The sequence below is a fragment of the Ailuropoda melanoleuca genome, chromosome 15, assembly GCF_002007445.2.
Source record: "Ailuropoda melanoleuca isolate Jingjing chromosome 15, ASM200744v2, whole genome shotgun sequence".
Classification (NCBI taxonomy): Eukaryota; Metazoa; Chordata; class Mammalia; order Carnivora; family Ursidae; genus Ailuropoda; species Ailuropoda melanoleuca.
In genome coordinates, this window is record NC_048232.1 from 85,980,985 (window position 1) to 86,003,905 (window position 22,921).

Sequence of the window (22,921 nt, forward strand, 5' to 3'; positions counted from 1 at the left end):
CAATCCCACCTGCCCCCGCACGCAACTACTCCACCCCATCGTTCCATGCCCCCCACTGCTCTGCTGGCGAGCTTCACAGCACCTGTGCCTCAGATTGCCTCCCCCTTGTCTGAGCGCCAGGTGAGCAAGGCCCGGCACACTGCCTATGAAGGCCTAGAACCAGCCTCTGGTCAGAAGGACCCCTGGAGGGGCGCCTGGGTGGCTCAGTTGTTAAGCATCTGGCCTTCAGCCCAGGACGTGATCCCAGGGTCTGGGATCCAGCCGTGCATTGGGCTCCCTGCTCTGCTGGGAGCCTGCTTCTTCCTCTCCCACTCCCCCTGCTTGTGTTCCCTCTCTCGCTGGCTGTGTCTGTCAAATAAATAAGTAAAATCTTAAAAAAAAAAAAAAAAAAAGAAAAGCAGGATCCCTGGAGTTGATCTAATACAGCCCTCCTCCCCCATTTTGCAGGACTGAGTGAATCACACAACCAGGATAAAGGCCCTGCCATCCATTCACAGTCGGGGTGGGGGGGGGCTTGCAAAAATGCAAACCGGGCAGCGCTCCTTTGATCAAACCCTCCTGTGGCCTCCTAGTTCCTACTACCAAATCCCGTGACCCGTGACCTGTAAGGCTTTTAGGGAGCTGACTCCTGGCTCCCCCTCCAAAACAGAAGTTCCTGCCCCACCGGCCCCCTCACAGGGCCCAGGGCGCTCCCTCTGCCCTCCCGCCCACTCCTGCCCAGCCCTCCCCCAGATCCCAAGCCTCCTGGTGTCTGCTGTCACTGGGTCCCTCCTGGTCCTCCTGAGCTCAAACTCACAGAGGTTTTGGGACGGGGACTTCATCTCCCGCCGAGAGGGGAACACCATGCGGGTCGGAGCCCTTCTGTGCTCCCTCCTGGACCCCAAAGCCTCCAGCGACGCTGGGGCCCCATAGGTGCTCAAGTGTTTCCTGACTAAATGTGTCCCATGAGAGGAAGTGACACAGCAAGGGCACAGGGCCGGGGACACTGGAGGAATGAGCACTGAAACCACGGCTCTGCCCCCCTCTGGATTCACGGACTTGGGTCTCCAGTTTCTGCTTGATTTCAGGTGATTTTTAAATGGCCTGGGAGTAGACCCCTCGGAACAGCAGATCGGACACTCGATGGACTAACTTGGGGTCCAGGGTAATCGGAGACCAACATCAGTTCTGGGGTTCCACCCAAGACCAAAGGAACTGGCCTGTTTGAAAATAAACGTACTTTCCAGAAAGCCCGAGCTTTGTCAGATAAAATGATGTGCTGGATTTTCCTGCTGCTAGGCATCAGGAAGGCGAGCTCTGGAACTCAAAGTGGCCAAGTGCAATCAGCCAGGGGGGGTCTACACATATACAGCCGTGAGCCGCGTTAAACACGGGACCATCTTGGGCAGGCCCCACACACCCCGGTCTCCTTTTCTCCCAACCCTCCCTTCAGCTTCTAAGAAATGGCAACAGTGAATGGACAAAGAAACGAGGGGGAGTCACCGCCTGGAATATTTAGATCGGAGTAGAACAGCCAAACCAACGTGGGTCTGTGCCCCCCTGCGGTCAGCCGCAGGGGACCAGGTGTCAACGGGGCCCACAGTTGTGTTGCCCTGAAACGTTGCCCCTCTCCACCCATCAGCACTCGTGCAACACAAGGCATGGGACGTGTCTTTATTAAAGATGCAAGCAAGCACAGACGCATCATGAGTGGAGCTCAGTAATATCCATACAGTACTAAAAATAGAAAAATAGAAAAGAAATTTCACAGAAAGCAGCCTCCCTCACAGATACACAGAAAAGGTGCTGCCAAGCCCCCCGTGCGATGCCGTGGACCACCTGCCCTGCTCGAGCTGCTCCTTTACAAAGACCACACCGGCGCATGTCCGCACTTTTCCAAGACAGCAACACAGCACAGAGACCCTTACACAGCAGCGACCCTCCAGCCACCGCCCTGGGCGCTTCCCGGCCACGTACATATCCAGACAGCCCAGTCCCACCACAGCAGCAACACACATACAAACTGGCTGTCGGCCCTGCTGCTACCTGGCCGTGTCTCGATGCTCCTCCAGCCAAATGTGGGCCAGACGGTGAAGCAAGGGGAGGGCACCTCTGCTCCCTCAGGTAAACTGAGGTACAAAGGCAAGATGGCCAACCAGTCGGAGTGAAAGAGGGCATCAAACCTGCAAAATGGTCCTCCCGTGGCCAAGAGTCTCAGGTACAGAGGGAACAAACTGCATAATGATAAAGTTTCAGAAATTTACTGTCGAGCACCGGCTGGGCTGCATAAATAGGTCCCTGCCTCAGGGAGCAGGAGTACGCGGAATGAGAGCTGAGATTCCGCCCGCGCTCAGGCTTGGAAGTCACTGCAGCAGACCCTATCTGCCGGCAGCGCTGGGCAGGTTCCCCCAAGGAACGTTCCACTGGCTCCTCTGGACTGGGCCTTCGAGGCCGCCCGCTGGGAGTCTCCAGCAGAGGGGCACCCTTTCTGCAAATGCCTGGGGGACAGTCCCTGCTTTGCTTAGGAAGGTTACCAAGAACTGAACTCATCAAAAGGAACACGGTCCCCCCCCAACACACACACCCAACTCATCTGTGCCTTCACCTCATCCCGAGCCTGGTGAGAACAGAACGTCTGTGCCTTACGGAACAAAACTACAAAAATAGAGTCAGCCCTGAGATCTTCCTACCATTCGGGTGTGGCTCGCTCCTGAGTCCCCTCGGAAATGAACTTGTATTTGGTTTACTGACATTTATTTAGATTTCCAGTGAAAAGCTCTATAAAATACAATAAATAATGTGGGGTTGTAAACGGTAGACGTCCTAGCTGCGTATGTTACAGACTTTATACTTATGATACAGGCCGTCGAAACTGCGATCTTTAGAACGTTTGTAATCAGACATGTAGAGACTTCAAATCCCAAAGGCAAGACAGCTGCTCTGGGTCGGAAGCAAGGCCCCCCTCTTCCTCCAGCGTCTCCGCTGCTTCCCTCCCTCCCCCGGGCCTCACACTGCTCCCGGAGTTCGTCCAGCAAGGAACAAATGAGTGCATACAGGACTTTTAGCTAGTAAAGTGTCTGGGTACTGTGAGCATGCAAGTTGGCTGTTGCTGTTATTATAAATAAAAGTCAAATGTGAGGTCACACTTTCCCATCTTCTGTTTATACACCAAATCAAACTTCTCGTTCATGGAGACGGTGAAGATGTCCTTCCACAGCCCGACTCGTCCTGAAACACAAACAAGAGCAGAACGTGCTGAATTCACTTGCTGTCAGGCCAGATACTGAACCAGAGGAAGCCTTGGAAAAGGTTCTGGAAGGTTCCAGATCTATTCCTGGACCCCTCCGAACTTGGCCTACAGGGGCAGGACAGACCATCTAAACTACAGACGAGCTGAACCCGTTTCCCTGAGCCTGGTCGTGTGGATGTCCCTTCCCTGCTGCCTGAGCCCAGCACGCACAAGTATCCAGAGCTGAGGCTCATGAGGGCCTGGGCCCCTGTTCACTGGTGCATCCCCAGCAGCTAGGCACACAGCCCGGAGGACGGACGGTGTCTGTGCCATGGATCTACCCCCTCGGGGCCTCGTGTGCACTTGGGTCCTGTGTGGTATCATGACTCACTCACGACTCAACAGCCCAACCAAGGCGGCATCGGCTTCTCAAGAATTTGAAAAGGAAAAAAACCATCCAAAAAGGCAGAACCTTTTGTGGTGAGTAGGAAGCCTCCTGAACTGGGTCAAGGGTGAGGATTTTGAGAAGCCTGCCCATGCGACCTTGGGGAGGAGTTTAAAGGGAACCCAGAAGAGTCGCCATGCAAACGAGCTTCTGCAACTAGATGCCAGAGGTGCGCTTGGCTCTGGTCAAACAGGAGCAGCGCCCGGGAAGACGGCAGGAGTGAGGGTTCCGAGCCCCCAGCTCCAGGAGCCGCCAGCGCTGTCGCCGTGCTTCTAAGGAACAGCCTCAGGGACTGAAATGCTCGTTTCATCAGCACCTCTGAGATCAGAGCTCTGACTGTCTCCAGCAAATATCCTTCATTAGCTCCACTACTCACAGAAGTCCTAGTCCTAGTGGGACCTCAGGTAGGAAAATGCGACCCACAAATGCTGAGCTACTAGATTTAACATGACAAGGATTTTCTCTCCAGTAATGAAAACTTACACGTCGGTGTTGGAGAGGGCAAAACAAAAAACAAAAAAAAACAAGAGAAATTGTTCTTGCTACCATCTAATGATACCTCAGGGACAAAATTAGAAGCTTCTAGACCAACCACACTATAAATATATTTTTCCATGATTATTTTTTTCAGCTGAGGCAGCTGAGAGCTCATCAAAGGAGTCACCCACCTGGTTTAGGGTTTGGAATCAAGACAGTGCAATTTATGCTGTGATATGAATCAAATTTAAGCAACGCAGCTGGCTACTCAAGCCCTGCGTTCTCACCAACACAAGGAGGTCTTCTGAGCAAAGAGGCAATGTGCTAAAAGAAAACAAAACCGAAGAACTGAAATAAAGCAAAACCAAGGTAAACAATGATAAAGCAAACACATCAGAAGGAGCATATGGGCACGCAGTATGTTCTCGACACTTCTTTACCACGCAAATGAACCAAAAGGGGTATTTTGGAGAAGGTCACATCCAAGGATAACAAAACACAGCAAAAGCAAAACTAAAAAAGAGCAAATAAATTTTAAATAATAAATATTTGTGAAGACACAGCCAGGAAATCACGTGCAAGGTACTGTGGCTTTGGTCGGTTGTTCTGCCTTTACAGGACTATGCTTTCCCCCTGACCCTCGGAACCGCCCCGTTAGCCAGGGGGGAAGAGCGCGGAGCTGGGGAAGCTCAGAGGCCCGCCCTGAGGCCCTTCCCAGCACCCCGCCTCAGGGCCCGGCTCTGTCGAGCCAGCCCAGAAGGATCTGCGCATCCGAGACGCACCGCGGGCTCTGGCGGCACCTCCAGGCCGGCCCCTCGAACACTCTGTCACCCGAGGAAGCTCTGAGTTCACACAGCTGGGCACCAACGGCAGGTGCACTACAAGTGTCATGGGCAATTCGTACTTGCCAAGACGGTGGCTTATGTGGCCGCGGCCACCACCAAGGGGTCAGGGCACGCTAACGCCCGAGTTCTCCACCATCGAGCAGTTTCAGATATCGTGAGCCTTGAAGGACAGGCAGCAGCCCAGGCAAATCTGCAGAGGGCTCCTGCCGGGACTACATCCTCCGTCTCACAGAGCTTCACACCCCGGAGACGGCTGTGGCGCCGGCAGGGAGCGCCAGCCTCCCCGCGACAGTCTGCACGGCGCTGGCACCCACGGAGCAGACGGGGGGACGCACCCCCGCAGCCAGCTGAAGGCTGCACGCCTCGCGCTCCGAAACCTCGCAGCCCTGAACCCAGCTCGGGATCGGCTCTGTGGGGCCATCTGGAAAGGCGCATTTGAAACGTCTTGCCCACAGAGCCCACAACATCCTGGCAGTCATCGCATAACCTACAAGGCCACTGGCACAGTGGCAATGCTATGCTAGCAGGGCCACTCCCCCACTCTCCCACCCCCGCTCAGCTCCACCGACAGCACCTGGCATTCAGGGGACCTTCCTGCCCTCATAGAGCACTGGACTCTGGAGACATGAGGCCCGGGGCAGGGAACACAGATGCGGGGGACCACGGACCCTGGCAGGGAGGGGAAAAGGGGCCCCAGAGCAGCGGCGGGGGGGGGGGGCAAGGCACGTACCCCGGCCCACGGGCAGGGCCTCAGCGTTGCAGCACTGGTCCACCAGTTGGTGGCAGTGCTCGCTCAGGGCCTCCAGCTGAGCCTTGTCACAGGACACCCCCAGGAATCTGGCCAGCTGCTCCACCATCGTCACCAGGTCCTGGAACACAAGAGCAGAGAGCAGGGAGCCCGTGAGAGGTGGCACCTTTGCTGACACAGGACTCTGGGCTGGTCACTCACCAGGTGCTCTGCACACACTTCCTTACTTAGTCCTCGAGACAAGCCTGAAATTGGCCTCGTCTGGAAATAAATCCAGGTTAAGAAATTGCCCAAGGGCACTCTGTTCTCAAGTGGCAGAGCTGGAATTCAAACACCATCCTCTGGAAGATCTGGAGCAGACATGAGGGCTTGATATCACTGTGGTCATTTTATTTTTGTTTTATTTTTTTAAAAGATTTTATTTATTTATTTGACAGAGAGAGAGACAGCCAGCGAGAGAGGGAACACAAGCAGGGGGAGTGGGAGAGGAAGAAGCAGGCTTCCAGCGGAGGAGCCTGATGTGGGGCTCGATCCCAGAACACTGGGATCACGCCCTGAGCTGAAGGCAGGCGACGCTTAACGACTGAGCCACCCAGGCGCCCCATACTGCGGTCATCTTAAAACAGCAGCAAGACAGAAAAACGCACTTCAGAACCATGCCAGGAGCCAGACCAGTTCACTCTCTTCTTCCCTTTCCTTCCATGCAATCAGCCGGAAGGAGCTGGCACTTGGAAGAAAAAGGAGGCCCCTGGGGACCCCAGAGAGACCCCAGGGCCAGGCCACCTCACCCAGCAGGAGCAGCTGGTTTGGTGTGAGGATTCAGTTACCGTTGACTTGATGGACATAAAACCATCTCTGGGGCCCGGCACTCCACCCTTCCAGATAGTGGGAGCATTAGTGACACAGCCTGCATCTCGGGAGGGGCACACACCTGCTCACCACACAGCCTCCCCACCACCACCTTTCTCCCTGGGAAATACCATGCGCCTCATTCTCAATCTGTGCATGGCCAAATGTGCCCAGAACCCCGAACTGTCACCAGGCAGTCTCCAAACGCTGGCAATGTCCAGGTCCCTGCGAAAGGAAAATGCTGCAGCCTATCGCCTCCTTGGTGGTTTATAAATCAATTCACATATTCAAGCCTCTGAGAAGTCCTACGATAAAAAAATCCATTCAATTTCTTTACGTGGCAGTTCACAAACCTTTAAAAAAAAAAAAAGGTTCTGGGAAAGCTAAATGGGGTGTCAGCTCGTCTCTGGATTCCCTTGGTAATCTCCACTGGGCTCCGCGTCTGCTTTCACAGCTGGCCCCCGCTCAGGGGCTCCTGCAGGAGATGGGCGCAGGTGCACAGCCCCAAGCCCCGTGTGCAGAACTTGGCCGGGATCAGGGGCACAAGAAATGTTAGAATAAAAAGGAGTAGAAAGAGCTCCTCTCGCTCACCCTGCCACTCTGTATCTCTAATTAAAAGAAAAAAAGCAACGAGAGAGGGGCGCCTGGGTGGCTCAGTGGGTTGAGCGTCTGCCTTCGGCTTGGGTCGTGATCCCATGGTCCTGGGATCAAGTCCCACATCAGGCTCTCTGCTCAGCCAGGGGCCTGCTTCTCCGTCTCCCTTTGCCCCTCCCCCCCCCCGACTCAAGTTCTCCCTTGCTCTGCCCATGCTCTCTCTTGCAAATAAATAAATAATCTTAAAAAAAGAGAAAAGCACTGACAGAGATTAAAGACAGCGGCCCTCAGAGGGGACACCCCAGGAGAGGGAGCCAGACTGCTGGAGCGGCCAACAGAACCCTAATGGGGACACCACACCACTGATGTGACTACCAGCCCGGGGAGGAAGGCACGTTCGCCAGCGCGCACCCAGCTGCCTGCCATGAGCCTGCTTCCCGGTTACGAAGCCGAGCTGTGCAGGCAGGCAGCGTCCCAGGCACAGACCAGCTCTGGACGGCTTGTGAGGCCTCCCGAGCGTCCCTGTCCAGCCCCAGCCCTGCCATCTGGTCATAGTCAAGACTCCTCACCTGTGGCTGGTGAGAACACCTCGCCGGTGACTGCAGGACCTGTGGGGTGACACATGGGGCAGTGGGCGCATTATCCACCAGCAAAAGGGGAGCTGCGGGGACCCCTGGGGGAAAGCACGAGGCAGCAAGAGCCCAGGAGCTAAGTATTATCATCCAGCTCCAAGATGAGAACATGCCAGGCCTGGCCAAACTCCTGGAGACCAAGGATGTTCACCTGGGGCTATTTTTTTAGAGTAAAATGTAAACAGGGCGAATTCCTAAAAATGTGATGTACAATCACTTAATCTCTATTAAAGACCTCCAGACCCTTACTGATATTTCTGAAAAAAGAGTAGACAATTAGAAATTAAGACCTTGACCGCAGTAAAGTCCATTTGGTCCCTCTGGCATTGGGAGCATGAGTCTGGGCGGAGACAGGCGCAGGCCGGGCTGGTGGTCTGGACTTAGATCGAAAGCAGCCCATCTATAAACTTTTGCTGAGGAGCCCAGTAAGGCAGAGAATGAACACTCACCTCGAAGGGCCTGGAATGAATCCAGAGTAGCCAGGCGTCAGTCTGTGTTTTAGCCACGAAGTGTACATAAAGGGTGCATCCCGCTCCCTCGTGGTTTAGTAACTAAAATAATGGGGTTTTTATTTGTTTTTAAAATATTTTATTTATTTATTTGACAGAGAGAGAGAGTGAGAGAGAGAGCATAGGCAGGGGGAGCAGCAGAGGGAGAGGGAGAAGCAGACTCCCTGATGAGCAGGGAGCCGCACATGGTGCGCAATCCCAGGACCCCGGGGATCACGACCTGAGCCGAAGGCAGATGCTTCACCAACTGAGCTCCCCAGGCGGCCCTAAAATAATGGTGTAAGTCCCTCATTGCTGAGTCCCCCACGGCTCCAGGAAGAGCCCGCCGTCCCGGCACCTGGCCCGGGCAGGTGTGTGTGCAGCTGAACGGGCTGGGGCTTCTCCTTCTGCACCAGGCCTGTGGCACGGGCATGCACTAGCATGACCCAGGCGGGCGCTAGCATCATCAGTGTCCCAGCACACCCACCCCGGGTTGGCGCCCGGGGGAAAAAGAAAGCTCATGTCCACCAAGACGCAGGAACGTTCACAGCACATTATTCATAACCACCCCGAACGAAACAACTGGAACGGCCAGCGACCCCGAATGGACAGATACGTGGTGGCATATTCCGGCTGCAATGGACGCCACACGGACGCAAAAACCAACCGGCCACACAAAGCACAGAAGAACCTTGAGACGCTACACGGAGCACAAGCCGCCGGACGCAGCGCGCACACCCGCGTGTCCCTTCCTGGGAGGCTGAAAACAAGCGGCACCAATCGAAACCAACAGAGGTCGGGAGAGTGGCTGCCTCTGGGAAGCGGACGCATTAACCGGAAAAGGCCAGAATGTTCTGGATCTCAATCTAGGTGATGATCCCGCAGGTGTGTACTTGTAAAAAGTCTATCAAGTTGTATACCTGACCTCAAGTGCCTGCTACAGCTCCCCGACAAGTGAGAACAACATGACTGCTGAGCGCCCACTAACCGCCAGGCCGGCCCTGTTCGCAGATGATGCCTCCCCTTCCTCTATGACGGAGGAGCGGTCCCCTCTCCTGGCTCAAAGGCCCAGACAAGTCCCAACATGAGTGGTTCCAGGTCAGCCCCACGGAGAGAAGGGAGTTGGTTCCCTAGAGGCGCCCCTCTCGTCCTGCAGCCATCGGAAGGCCACCAGGGCCTGGGAGCCCTGTGATGTCCTTGCTCACGTGTCCGGCAGCCAGGCAGGGCTGGTGGCTGGGCCACCCATTCTCCCTGTGGCATCTCCGGTGGACACCTGGGCATCCCACATGCATCGTGTAAGGCCAGCCCCAGTCCCCAAGCCCTCCCCCAGCTCCTGCTTGCAGTGTACCTATCCGGGTCTCCAAATTCATGTAGTCTGGCCCAGGTCAGTGTGGGAGGCTGCACAAGGGCACAGACACCAGAGGCAGGACTCATGGGGGGCCCCAAGCCACTCACGCCCCTCTTTGAGCTTGAGTCATGTGGCCTCCCGCTCATGGCATCCCTGCTGACTGTCCTACAATTCCCCCAAACTCAACGAGGCTGAAAGCGAGCTCTCCGTCTTCATGCAGAGCCCGCCCTTCCTTCCATGTTTCCTATCGGATCTCTGTGTAACCAAGTCCAAATTCCACACCGTGCCCTGCCGACCTTGCCCAGCGTCACCAGGTGCCCTCCCCAACGCCTGTCCCCACCCCCACCCCCAGGAGCCACGTGGACTCTCGGGCATGACAGGCAGATGAACGAACGCCTTCGCCTGGGCCACGGCCTCGGTCAGGATGCCAGGCTGGTCTGCCTGGTGCCATCCTCCCCTGCCCACTTGCCGCCACCACGTTACAGGGAGCAGTTGGGGCACGGCCCTGGGCAGGGAGCCGGGGCAGCCCACCCCACGCAAATGCCTCAGCAAACCGGGCCACTGGCTTCTTAACAAGGAGGAAGGGCTTCTACCGTGAAGGCCATCCATTCGACCCACAGATATTTCCTGTGAACCTGTTATCCATCAGGCACCGATGTAAAAGCATAAACAGGCACCAACACACCCAGCCCCGGTGGAGCTTATTCTGGTAGGGAGACAGTGAGCAAACGATAAAATACGGGGCGGGATGGTGGATGCTGGGGAGAAAGATGAAGCGGAAGGGAGACGTGCTGGGATGGATGGGGCCAATTTCAAGTGGGGACCCGGGGCAGTGTCACCGACAGGAACCCAGACCCCGAAGAAGTGAGGGAGTAACCCATGTGGACACCGGAGGGAAGAACATTCCGGGCAGGGCCACAGCACACAGAAGCCTGGCTGAAGGAGGCTGAAGGAGCAGAAACGGGCCAGCGCGGAGCTAGACACCCAGGCTCCAGGCCGCCGCACGGGCCCCGACCTGCACCCGGAGCGACACGCGGCCAGAGGGGCACAATCTGACCAGCGTGGGTGCCACTGGAACAGCGGCTGCACAGTGCGCCGGCCTGAGGGGACGCAGGGAGGCCACCCGGGAGTCCACGTGAGCCATGATCTGGGCCAGAAGTGAGGGTGACCTGGACCCAGAGACTGAGGGACAAATGGTTAGATAAGGGGTGTATTTTGAAGACAGAGGCCACAGGACTGGGAAGATGGACGCAGGGTGTGAGAGGAAGTCAGTAGTCGAGGCTGATTCCTGACTGTCACCTAAGTGACGCAGACGGAGCTGGCTGCCCTCATCTCACAGGGAGGAGCCACGGAGGGTTTGAGGGGAAACCTCCGGTTGGGTTCAGACACGCTGAGTCCACGGCCTCCACCAGACACCAGGGAGAAAGTGCAGAGGGGGGAGGCCAGTGGACAGCGAGTCTGGGGAGGGTCCACATCTGGGCTGGGGTCACCGGGGAAGGGACCGAGGATGGGACAAGAGGAGAGCCGAAGCGGGCTGAGCACCAAGAAGAGAGCAGCCAGGGACGCCGGACCTGCTGGTATCCCGAGTGCCAGGGAGGCGGCGATCGCCTGTCGCCAGCTGCCAGGGGGCCGCGGAGGGGGGAGGTGACGTGAACAGACCGCCGGACCGAGCGACACGGAGGCCATGGGTGGCCCCGACAGAGCACCTGGGGGTCCGGGGGCAAGCCCGGCCGGGGCGGGCTCAGGAGCGGGGACAACTCTGAGGGACCCGCAGCCAAGTGGAGCAGAGGAGCCAGAGAGAGAAGGGACTTCGGGAAGGTTTGCCTTTTGTCTGCTGTGAGAGAGGGGAAACATCAGGATGTCCCTCCAGAGAGGATACGGCCCCAGGAGAGAAAGAAAAGCGTTCTAGAGTTAAATGCGCCAACACGCACGCAAAGAACTTCGGGTAGGACTGGCACACGACAAGGCCCTTGAAAGTGCTAACGGCAGTGAGGATGTGACGCGCGACGTGTGGGCCCCCTTCTAGATGGCGAGCTCTCGAGGGCACAAGCAAGGTCCTGCCTTCCACTGTTCCAACAGCACAGCCGAGCCTAGAACGTTCCGGCAGCAACCACCTCATGCCATCCCCTCCCCCACGCCCTGTGCCAGGCACTCAGCAACACTCCTCACACGCACGGATTCGTCAGCAGTTGGAGCGCCGCCGCTATGAGGCTAAAAGGCCGAGAAATGGGACTTTCGGACCCTACCATCTTAGCCCTTTGCCACGAGCTGGTCGCCTGTGGAGAGGGCGCGAGGTGGCGGGAGGCTGAGTCTGGGGGCTGCTCTGCTCCACGGTGAGGCAGGAAACAAACCATCAGGGCTTTCCAAAGCACTGCGCACTGCCCAACCCAGAAACCGCCCCTGGGGCCTGGGGCTGGGGCTGCGGCTGGAGCAGGGTCCCCGCTCTGCTAGCACAGCCCGGAGCCCCAAGCACCGGCCCAGGAATATTCTGGGCACACCTGGAACTTCTGAGTCTTTCGCCCGGAAGCCGGGGGTCTTGGAGAGAACTGCTGCACACTCCAGTCACGCCCACTGGGGCGTTGGTGGGCCTGGGGGCTCCTGCACTAGGAGCTGCGGGGCTGGGGGCGCCGACCTGCACAGCTGCCCCCCCGCCCCCGCGGCACTCACCCGGTGCATGTCTTCATACTTGAGGAAGAGCACGTTCGAGTCCATGCGGTGCTCCCAGAACTCCTGCACGTGCTCGAACCAGGAGCCGTAGCCTACTGTGGAGACAAGGGGACAGGTGAGTCGCAGCCTCGGGGGATCAAGCACGCACAAGTGGGGTGGCCTGGCTCCCTGCCTTCTGGAAGGCTCCCCTCTCTTACCACCCAGGAGTCGTGGCTCAGGAAGGGAAGAACGAGCTCTCGGCTCCGGGGGTGGTCCCACGGACGAGCCCCTTCTGAAGTCCCCCGTCCCCTGGTGCTTTGTGTGCAAGTCCCCCCTGCCAACAGTTCTCAGCCCCCCTCCCCACGCACCTCCTGGCCACCTTGAAGACCTGACCACTGGGCAAAGGCCTCTGCTCACCTGGGGGCTGGATGCTACCTGGCTCCCATGAGTTTCTGTCTAACACACGGTCGTGGGGAAGAGCGCGAGCCCAGGGGAGCTGAGTCAGGGAGTCAGCGCTGCTGGTGGGGGTTGGATGACGTGCGGGAGGCACGAAGACCGAGCACGAGGCCTGGCCAGGCAGGAGGGCCACAGGCAGAATGCCGGGTGGAAGGAAGCAGGACGTAGCAGAGACGGAGAGAGGCAGTGTGCTCCGTCCTGACACACGAGCCTCGTGCCCCACACCACAGCCCCTGTACCTCCCACGCTCCTCGGGGCATTGGCTGGAGATAAGGGTCCCGTGGGCGGGTGGGGGATGTGCCAGTCAGCGCAGCCAGGCTGCTTCGAAATGTTCTTTATAAAACTACAGATTCTCACCCACCGCTACTCACGCTGAGATGAGTCTCCCGAGGGGGCTTCCGCGTTAAACAGACGAAGGCCTCCGCCTAGGAACGCCTGGCCCTGCCCGGCACCAGCAAGCACCCGGCTGGGTACTAGGTGCCGGCCAGGAGTGGCGGCCGCACCACCTGCACCCTTGCTCACGTGGGTGCCCATGCGTCTCACAAACATTCGGCCTGTGGATCCCACTTCGGGGTCTGGGGCGCAAGGAGTTCCCGGCCTGGCGGGAATCACCAAGGAGACTGGCGGCGAGGATATGGACTGATCAACGCTGGCAGGGAGGCACTGTGGATGCAGGGTGGCCCCGTCCCACGTGGGGACAAACCCTGAAGGGCGCACAATGGTTGCAAATGGACTTAGAAGAGTAAGGAACACAAGGCCATCAAGGTGGCTCGGAGCACAGGGGCAAGGTCAGAGGGGAGAGAGGGAGCACAGCGGAATCGTGGAGGACACAGCCTCCGGGTGAGGCAGCCTCTCCAGGCCTGCACTGGCTGTGTGACCCGGGCAGGCTGCCTCACCTTCCTGAGCCTCATCCTTCTCGAGTGGACTGACAAGAGAACCCATGCCTCCCAGAGCCGGCCGTGCGTGGTGAGAGCGCGTGTGCCGCCTGCGTTCCCTCTGGCGGGACTCACGCTGGGTTCTGCTCGCTGCTGAGGGGCATGGAGGCCGAGCGGGGGGCAGGGGACTGCTACTGCCCCTGCCGGAGCCACACCTGGAGCAGAGAATGTAGCCTCCGTCCCCAAGTTGCGGAGAACCTTACAGACTTAAATGCCTGACTGAGGTTGGGAAAACTGAAGACCCAATTCCCGCAGCCTGCCGTCTCGCCAGCAGGTGGCAGCACAGCCGCAGCCTAGCCACGCAGCACAGAGGGGTTCTGAGGGATGGGGAGTCGATGGGGGGACGCTGAGGGCTGTCCTTAAGGACCAGAGCATGGCAGAAAGGCCCCCTTCAGGCCAACCAGACCCCAACTCACAGTTTACGAGGAACGAAGCAGGGGCTCTGGCGGGGTCGGGGGAAAGAGGCAGAAATGACAGAATGAAAGGAAGATTCAGCCAAAAGGCCCTGTTTGGGACTCGCTGCAGGGTAAATCCTGGCCGGCAAGGGCCTCAGTCTCCTCACTGTAGAGGTCTAGCGGCTGGGCCTGGGGACCCTGGGCACCCCTTCCATGGCCAGCCCGGCACATCACGCTCACTCCATACACAGGTGGGCCCTAACAGCCAGGCCAGCCTTCCCACTTGAGAGGAGACGGGGCAGAGTCCAGAGAAGGGAATGAGGACCGACTAACCAACAGGTTCATGATCACAGGGGCCCTGAGAGGCGAACCTGCCTCCCGAGTCAGTGCCCGAGCTGGCACGCAGGCCAGGTGACCCAAGCCCTGGGACAGAGCATGAGTCCAACAGTCATGAACACAGAGGCTAATAAATCCCTGTCATTCCAAGGCACTGCCTGAGAACACTTGCAGAACAGGCAAGCAATGCCCCCTGGGGATGACATGGGGGCTGAGCAGGAGGGTGACGTGGGGACGGTGAGGGCTGAGAGTGATCGCTGCACACAAGAACACAGGTGGTGGGGACAGTGAGGCATGGGGACAGTGGTCACTCACGCAGGGTCAATGATCACAAGGACAGCACATGCCTGTGTCCCTCCGAGCCCCAGTCAGCTGGCGTAGAGAGGGGTACAGACCTTGCTGGTGGGGACACTGCCCTTCCCACTCAGGATGTGTCACCCTGGGAAGGAAGCTCCACCAGGGCACCCCCGGCCTCTGCCCACTGGGGTCCCTCTGCTCCTGGAGGCCGGCATGCTTATCCAAGCAGATTATCTGGGAGAGGAGCAGCTCACTCTGCCTCCTGTCTGGGAATGACCCACCTACAGGGCGAGTCTTCCACACTGTCACCTGGGCGTGCAGCCCCAGGCACCCCCACCCCGAGTGCACAGGTCACAACACCCACGTGCAGGCTTGCATCAGCGGGTCCCCCACGCTCACTCCATCAGTGCGCGGTGACGGCCACTGCTTCTCAGGGGGAGAGAGAGGACGCGGGCCTCTGAGGGTCCGAGCTGTGGTGCCCTGGCTGCCAACGCTGGGAGAGCAGAGAGACCGTGGGGGAGCTAAGTACACGTGTCGAGAGGCTTTGGTGGGATCACAGCAAGTGCGTGTGGCCTATGAACTTCAAAGGTTGGGCTGTGGCCTTTAAAACACGGAAAGACCTGTATTAGGATAACTTTTAATTCCTCTGGCCTGAGCAGGAGGCTGATTTAAGGCCAACACCAGGGAGAAGTTTGAACCTGGTGGACACTCGCTCTTTATGGAGCACCGTCCCCACGCTGGTAGCTGCGTCTCTACAGCCAGGAGAACATGCTGGGACTTAAGAACATGGTTTTGAAAACCACATTAATGGCTTACTCCAAATGCTTGGCAGACCAGAAAGGGCCTGAGCCAGGCGGTAGGTAGGCTAGGGGGATAGGGAGGCTGGGCAGAGGGTCATCCGCAGGCTCCAGGGCTTTGGGGGCAGGTGCCGTGGCCTCCTCCCCTGGACCCTGCCCCCAGCACCGCTGAAGCAGATTCAGAGTGGCTCCGACACCGAGGGCCCCAGGGGCTCTGGTGCAGCTCCCATGAGGGTCTGGCCTTCCCGGAGCCTTGGGAGGCAGCTCTGGTCCAGCTGCCCGGCGTTCAGTGGGGGCCTTATACTCCCGGATTTCCCCTACGCACCTCACCCTGGTCTTGCCACACAATCTCACTGCAGAACCCGCGACTGGGTCACACAAGTGGACGGCGGGGCTGAATGCTAAGACTCGAGCTGGGAAATAAATCGTCTGGGTCCGGATTTAATTCAAGTACTGACGTGGCCCATCTCAAGCCTCGTGGGCGCAAACCCTCACGGAACTCCCACTGCCGGTCCCAGAAAGGTCCCAGAGAAGCCATGGACGGCAACAGGGGAGCCTCCTCCGGTAGGTACCTGTGCAGTGGGTGTGACCCGGTGTGCTCCTGCCCCCGGCAAGCTGGGTCCCCCTCACCCTCTGCCCTGGGAACGAGCTCCTGCAGAGCTTGCCCTGCCCGTCACACAGCACACGGCTGGGGGCCAAGTCTCCTGCCCGGTCCTCAAGTGCGGCTCAAGGCCCGCGGGGCTCTCACACGAGGCCACAGCCCCCACTCGGGCCTCTGTCACCAACAGCAGAACTCTCCCAGCCTCCCTTTTTACTGCAGAATCCGGGAAGGAAGAGGAATGCTTTCAACTGGGGACCTTCTCAGAACCTCAACGATGCAGGTGAGAGAAAAGGGCGTCTGAGTTGGACGCCCGCTCTGCCACACCCCCGCTCCGACCCCCGACAAGCTTCCAGTCGTCCCTGAGCCCCACTTCTCCGCCTGTCAGCGGGACAGCAGGCCCCACCCGCGTGGTCATTGGAGGAACTGGGGCAACGTGGGCGAAGCACAAGCAGACGCAGGGGTTCCGTGAACGAGCCACCCCGTCTTAACGTCCGCGGAGGCTGAGACACTTACGTTTGTCGTTCATGAATCTCCGGCAGAACTCCTGGAAAGTGCCCCGGTAGCTCATGGTCCGCAGGGAGCGGTGGAACTGGTAGTAGGACACCACCAGGTCCTTGGGGTTCCGTGCCATGTATATGACCTGCAGCGGGAGGGAGGGGCGGCTCAGTCGCTGCTCCTCTGACCCACTCTACCCTGACAGCCCATCTCCAGCCCCAAGGTCGGCCTCAGATGCATGCGGCCTCCATCCCAGCAGAGGTGCACTCTCGTCCGCATAAAGGCATCTGGTGGAATGAGGCCCGAGCATCTGATTACGTTTCTGTCCTGCGCCACGACTTTAAAATGAGTGGAAGACAGAAACAGGATGGGCCCGACACTGGTCATGAGAATCAGAGGCTGAGAAAATAGAGAAAAATCAGAAACCGAGAAAATAGAGAAAAATCAGAGACCGTGAAAGCAGTGGTGGGTCCTCGGCCTGACACGGTCAGAGGCCAGACCCAGGCTGGTCAAGCCCAAGTTCAACTCTAAGGAAAAACCCAAATTAGAAACATGGACAAAACGCTGGGGATATGAGCTCAAAGACGGCCTCTACTGGGTCTCCGCACAACCGGGCCTCTAGGGTCTCCAGACTGCGGCCCTGAGCACTGCTGGACCGGCTCTGGTTGCTGGGAGCTCAGCCCGGGGGTGGGGGGAGTGGGGTTACCTTAGAATCGCCATTGTGGAGATCGGAGGGCAGAAAGCGGTAGGGAAGGTGGCTTTTGATGAGGCGGGGAGACGTCAGCTCCTGCAGAGGGTCAGAGGGAGAGGCCAAGTTGAGGACACGCAGCTGCTCATTTGCTTTGAGGCCTAAGAGCCAGGACCCGCACTCCCCCGAGAAATTCCTCACCCGAGATCTGGCCACCCTCCAGACTGGACAAGACGTGGTCCCTGTCCTTGGGCAACCACAGTGTGAGCCAACCAATCATGGGCCGGGGGTCTGCTCAGAGGGCCCGCCCAGGCCATGAAGGGCAGCAGAGGACACAGGAGGCTGAGGCGCACGGGGGCACCTGCTGACTCAGTCCCATCAGCATCAGGCCTTCCTGCTGCTCCTGGAATGTGCCAGGCCCACACACACTGCTGCCCCTGTCCCAGCTCGCCCGCGTGGCTCCTCTTTCACGACCTTACTCGTCTGGCCGCCAGAGAGGCCTGCCGCCCTGTGTCCTGTCCCCACACGGTGCCGATCACCACGTAACCACGGCTTCTTGCTCCTCCTCCCCGGCTGGTCTCCCTCCCGGGAATGCAAATTCTCTGAGGGTCAGGACACAGCCTGGTTGGTTTTGTCCTCCGCCGCACCCCCGGGGCCCAGAGCAGTGCCCCCTGGTGGGCACCTGGCACGGCTGTACTGAAGGGCTCCTGGAGGAGGCGGCCTGGCTCGGATGCACGCGGCCACACAGTGGGGTGCAAACACCCAGATGCAGCTCAGCACACACTGGAGGCCGCGGTGCAGGCAGGGACTGGTGCACACAGGCCTCTGGACTTTACTTTGAGAGCAGTGAAATGGGGGGCAGGGGGTGCTCACAGAGCTCTGCTTCAGAATGCTCATACAGCGGGAGAATAGACGGGGTCCACGCAGGAACTGAGGCTTGAGCGGAGAGGTGACAGGGAGAGGAAGGGAGAAAATCTCCCAGCTGCATCCGAGCATGAGGACGGACCGCACTTGGGGCTGCTTGTCTCACTCCTGACGCCAAATACTGGAGGCAGCCACATCCTGCTCAGCTCCCGCAGCAGGTGGGGTGAGCCGAGCAGGGAGCGCCCTGTCTACCGCAGTCTCCTGTGTCACCCACTCTTCCAATTTTGGGGTCACTGGCGTGGGCTCCAGCCTATCGGTGTCTCACCGGGCTGTCTAGGGGGACCAGGAACTCTCTGCTCTCCCTCCACCCGTGGGCCCCCCAAGCCCCTCAGGAGCAACTGTCACCCCGGGTCCCCAGGGAATGCGAGTAGCCAGGTGCCGCTGGCTCAGAGCAGTACCTTGATGATGTCCAGGCCCGGCTGCGGGTACTCCAAGACCGGGAGCTGCTCATCGATGTTCATCAAGCCGATCTCATCGGGGTCGGCCCCCTGACTCACCAAGTAGACCACCTCCTGCAGCAGGCTCGTGCCTGCACGGAGAGAAGTCCCGGGGACGGCGCTCACTAGAAGCCCACGCGCCAGCCCCGCCCTCCCGCCAGCACCTGCTGGAGACCCACAGGCCCATCCCACGCTTGGCCGGCCACCAAGTGTGGAGCCCTGCAGAGCATGACACCCCAGGGACAGGCAGGCTCCCCAACCAAGAGTGTAAGCCCTGGGGGAAAGGTGGCACCCGGTGCTGCTTCTGGCCCCTGTGTGCGGACCCCACTCTGCTCGGGCTTTCAGCTCCAGGTCACCACCAAGGAGCCCAGGGCTATCCCATCGCCACCCTACGTGACCTCTCGGAAGGAAGAGACACCTCAGGCCAGTGCCTCCTCAAGACTCCAGTCCCTTTACTCCGGGGGTGTCAGTCTGCTGCTCTCTCTCATGTCCCCACCCTGACGCTGACTGCCCCAAGCACTGTCTCAGACCCTACTCTCCTGGCTGCTTGCACTCCCCAGAGGGCCTCATGCCATCCCCCCACCAAAGCCAGCTCCACATTGCCCCCCCCCCCAGTCCGTGCATCCAGGAACGCACATTGCCCAACGCCTCACAGTGACAGGCCTGCCCCCACAACGAACGCCGGCCCTTCCATCCTGCTCGGGCCTACACCTCAGCGACCTCTGGATCTGCCATCAAGGTGAGTGAAGAGCGGCCCCTTCCATCGCAGGCGGCACTGCGAGAGCCCCCAAAGCTCTCTGCTTCAACCCAGCTCCCCCCACCCATTGGTCTGGTTTCAACAAAGCAGCAGATTGGCATTCCAACACGGACATAAGAGGGCATCCCTCATCCTCGAAGAGCCTCCAGCGGCCTCATGTCTCCTCAGAGTAAGGTCTTCCCCACAGCCTGCAGGCCTGTCCACGGCCCCCTGTGGCCCCACCTGGCACCTCTGACTGCCTCTCTCTCCATCCGCTGAGCTCCTACGGGCCTCCCTGCAGGTCGGAGCGTGCCAAGCTCACCCCCACCGCCGGCATCTGCTGTCGCCTGCCTGGAGCCCCTTCCTCCCTCCAGAGGCCCTTTAGGTGTGCGGACTCCCAGAGGGGCCACATCTAACACCGCACACTCCCCGCTCCCCCACACCGCGCCAACAGGCCGGGAACAGCCTGCGCGTTCCTTTAGGGACTCCCACCCTCCTGTTGTGAAGACATGAGCCTGGTTCTTTGCTGTACCGGGAGAGCCAGCACGTGGCCATGCACAATTCCTGTTTTCTGAATGGACAAGTAAAACTTGGGTGCTGAGTAATCAGAAGAGGATAACTTGATCAAGGAAAACTGCCTGGAGAAGGCAGCTTTGTAGCAAAGGCACTGAAGAAAATAGTGTGGTGGCTTTTAAAATTCAAACAGAAATAACCTTACGTAGTAGCCACAGGATCCTGCCACCAGCCTGAAAGGTGGGGACCATCACCCCCACTTCCAGATGAGGAGCCTGAGGCCGAACTGTGCCCCAGGTCACACGGCCAGCGTGTGGCTTCCACCCTCCTCCTCCTGGTGAGGTCTCCCGGCGGCCCAGGGCACCTGCATGCGGAGTCCAAGCCCTCCGAAATCAGACTGTGGGCAGAGTTCTCAAAACAGGCCTCTCCCGGTGACATCTTCAGGACCTATCTTTAGTGCTCACTGCCCCCAGGCCTGCAGCCCCCACAGGCAATGACCCAGACAGACTCTGCCCATTAACGTCATCTCACACCGACATCAACGTACCGATTCCACAAGCCCCATCCTCGCCTCCATTAAGTATCTATGCTGGAAGACCAGCCTCCTTAGAGCCCAAGGAAGCTCTCCACCTGCCTCCCCACTGGCCTGTCCCCAGTGGCCCCCTCCAGCCCCTCCATGTCCACTTCCTGCTCAAGCAACTCGGCTCAGCCTTCCCCGGCCTTCAGCATAAGCTACAGGAAGGCCCTCGGCGCACCCCATGGCACCCGGGTGGCCAACGGGACACACAGGATGAATAAAGCGAGCAGCCTCCGGCCTCCCCAGGGCGAGAAGCCAGCTGGCAAGACGTAACAGAATGATCACAGGAAAAAACCAGCTAGAGAAGACGATGACAATGACCAGTCGCTGTCACTGAAGACCAAACAAGGGTCTGCACCAGGTGCCAGCTGCGCCCCAGCGTCTCCCCACTGGCCTCTCCTCTCCACGTCCACTGCCACTGCCCTGGCGGTGCCCCGGATGTCAGCACGAGCCCAGCTGGCCCCTCCACCCGCTCTCCTGGCCGCCACGGCTGCGGTGACCCTCCACCCGCTGTGTCCCGGCGGCTCTCAGCCCCTCTCTTCTCTCCACCCTTCTGGCACTCCGGGCTGCGGCCCGGTCTTCCACCTCCCCCAGAACACAGCACCCCCATGGCCCAAGCCCTCAACAGGCCGCCCTCCTGCCTGACCAAACTGATCCTGGAGCCGCCACTCCCAGAAGCTTTCCCAGACACCCCGTCTCATCTGTAGCCCTCCCCACCCCACAGCACCCCGTGCCTCTGGTCCTACTGCATTTGGCGCACTGGGCACGACTGGGGGGGCTCGTGAGGACAGAGGACGCGGCTTAGTTATGTACTCGTTCTTACGGCTACTGTAACTTCAAACAGCAGTTACTGCCCCATAGCCTAGAGGTCGGAGGCCCACACCGGCCACGCTGGGCTCAGATCAGAGTGTGGGCACCACCGCTCCCCTCTGGAGACCCCAGGGGAGAACTCCTTCTCCCGCTGTTTGCAGCTAGAGCCACACTGTGTCCCGCTGCCTCCTTCCTCCTCGGTCAGGAACCCCCGTGAGCACGCCCAGCCCCCCCAGTCCAGGATAACCTCGACCCGAGGGGCAGCGCACCGGCAACCTCCATCCTGCTCGCCACAGAAGCCGACACACTCACAGGCTCGCGCATTAGGACGTGGACATCTTCGGGGGCCGTTGCTCTACTGACCGCGCTCCCATCACGTTCCTCGCACGGCTCCCGACGTGGAGCAGACGCTCAGGAAACACACAGGCCTGGCGACTGAGCGGGGCTCCCGAGCCTCCCCTGCCCACCCGGGCACCGGGACTGATCTCGCGAGCGGCGTCCGTGACCACGTCCACACAGCCTCCACACCGGGGCAGCTCCCCCCGCTGCGGACACCCCCTCAGTAGCCGCGGGTCTTCTATGTGGGAGTCAGGTCGGTGTCCTCCCTTAGGATCTGGTGAATGCCATTCCAGGGGTATCCCCCCACCCGCCCCTTTAGTCATCCAACCGGCCTGCGCCGAGAGCCGGCCCTGGGAGCCCTCCTCCCCCCCAAAATGTGGCAGTGCTCCCCCTTCTTCACGGGGCTGTGGGGGGCAGGGCCACCAAGTGAGCAGCTCCGAGTCAATACAAGTGAGTGTCTCTCCAAGCTCCTAAGGCCACGACAGGGTCCACTCACCAGGACCGCACTCACACAAGGACACAGCACAGCCTCCTGCCAACCCAGGCCACCCTCATCCCAACAAGGGACACAAGCTGTCGGGCCCCTCCATCAGAGGCACATCCTGGGAAACAGGTGACACCAGGGGTGGCGGGGTGGGGAGGGCTCCTGCACAAGTCAGGAGGAGGGTTTAGGAGCACTGCCTGCTCCAATAAGGCCAGAGTCTCAGAGTTCGGGCTATAGCCTGAGGTCAGCGAGCTGGGAAGGGGAGTGCTCCTCCGGAGTGGGGACCCAAGTCTGCAAGTCCCCACCTGCCCTCCCCCCGCCCTGGGGCCTCCAGCATGCCCAGCAGACATGAGCGCAGAGAAACCAGCCCCATGTAAGGCCATCACGTAGCCTGCAGAAAGGGGGGGGGGTGGGGAGGTGCTGCAGGGGTGCCTCCAGGCCAGAACCCTTCCACTCCTGTGGCCACCGGGCCAGGATGTACAAGAGCAGGTGGGGGTGAAGTGGGACCTCAGGACCCCCAACCATCCCACGGCAGTCTGCGGCCAGCGGGGGAGGCGGGCACGGGAGGAAGACGGCAGCAGGAGCCAGAGATCCAAGGTGAGGCAGAGGAGAGCCAGGCTCTCCAACCAGACACCGGGAGGGCGGGCGGGGCGGCGCTGCCTGCCTGGGAGAAACACAATTCACACGCTCGCCAACAGCTCCATTTTCAAGTCAACTGGATACGCTCCTGTCCAGGAGTGCTTCTGCTGACTCCAGCCAAATCACTGCTCGCACGGGCGGTGGCAGTGCCCTCTGACGCTGGGCCTCCGGGTGCAGACCCT

At 59.4% G+C, this 22,921-nt stretch overlaps 1 protein-coding gene across 1 annotated transcript; it reads right to left on the minus strand.

The window, feature by feature from the left end:
- Positions 1–1,640: 1,640 nt before the first annotated feature.
- On the minus strand, positions 1,641–20,455 carry SULT4A1 (sulfotransferase family 4A member 1). Its single transcript, XM_002923354.4, has 7 exons — positions 20,438–20,455; positions 18,603–18,860; positions 17,299–17,379; positions 16,611–16,737; positions 12,302–12,396; positions 5,706–5,844; positions 1,641–3,207 (listed from the first exon to the last, which is right to left on the minus strand). Exons 1-7 carry the CDS (start codon positions 20,453–20,455, stop codon positions 3,095–3,097), a joined length of 831 nt encoding a protein of 276 aa, XP_002923400.1. The 3' UTR covers positions 1,641–3,094.
- Between the last annotated feature and the right edge of the window lie 2,466 nt (positions 20,456–22,921).

Bases quoted from the DNA above. Each gene is read 5' to 3' on its own strand.
- SULT4A1 (XM_002923354.4), bottom strand. The intron at 16,738-17,298 runs GTAACCCCACTC...CTCCCGCTGCAG, and splicing joins TCCACAATGGCGATTCTAAG to GTCATATACATGGCACGGAA. The intron at 3,208-5,705 runs GTACGTGCCTTG...TTTGTGTTTCAG, and splicing joins GGCCCTGCCCGTGGGCCGGG to GACGAGTCGGGCTGTGGAAG.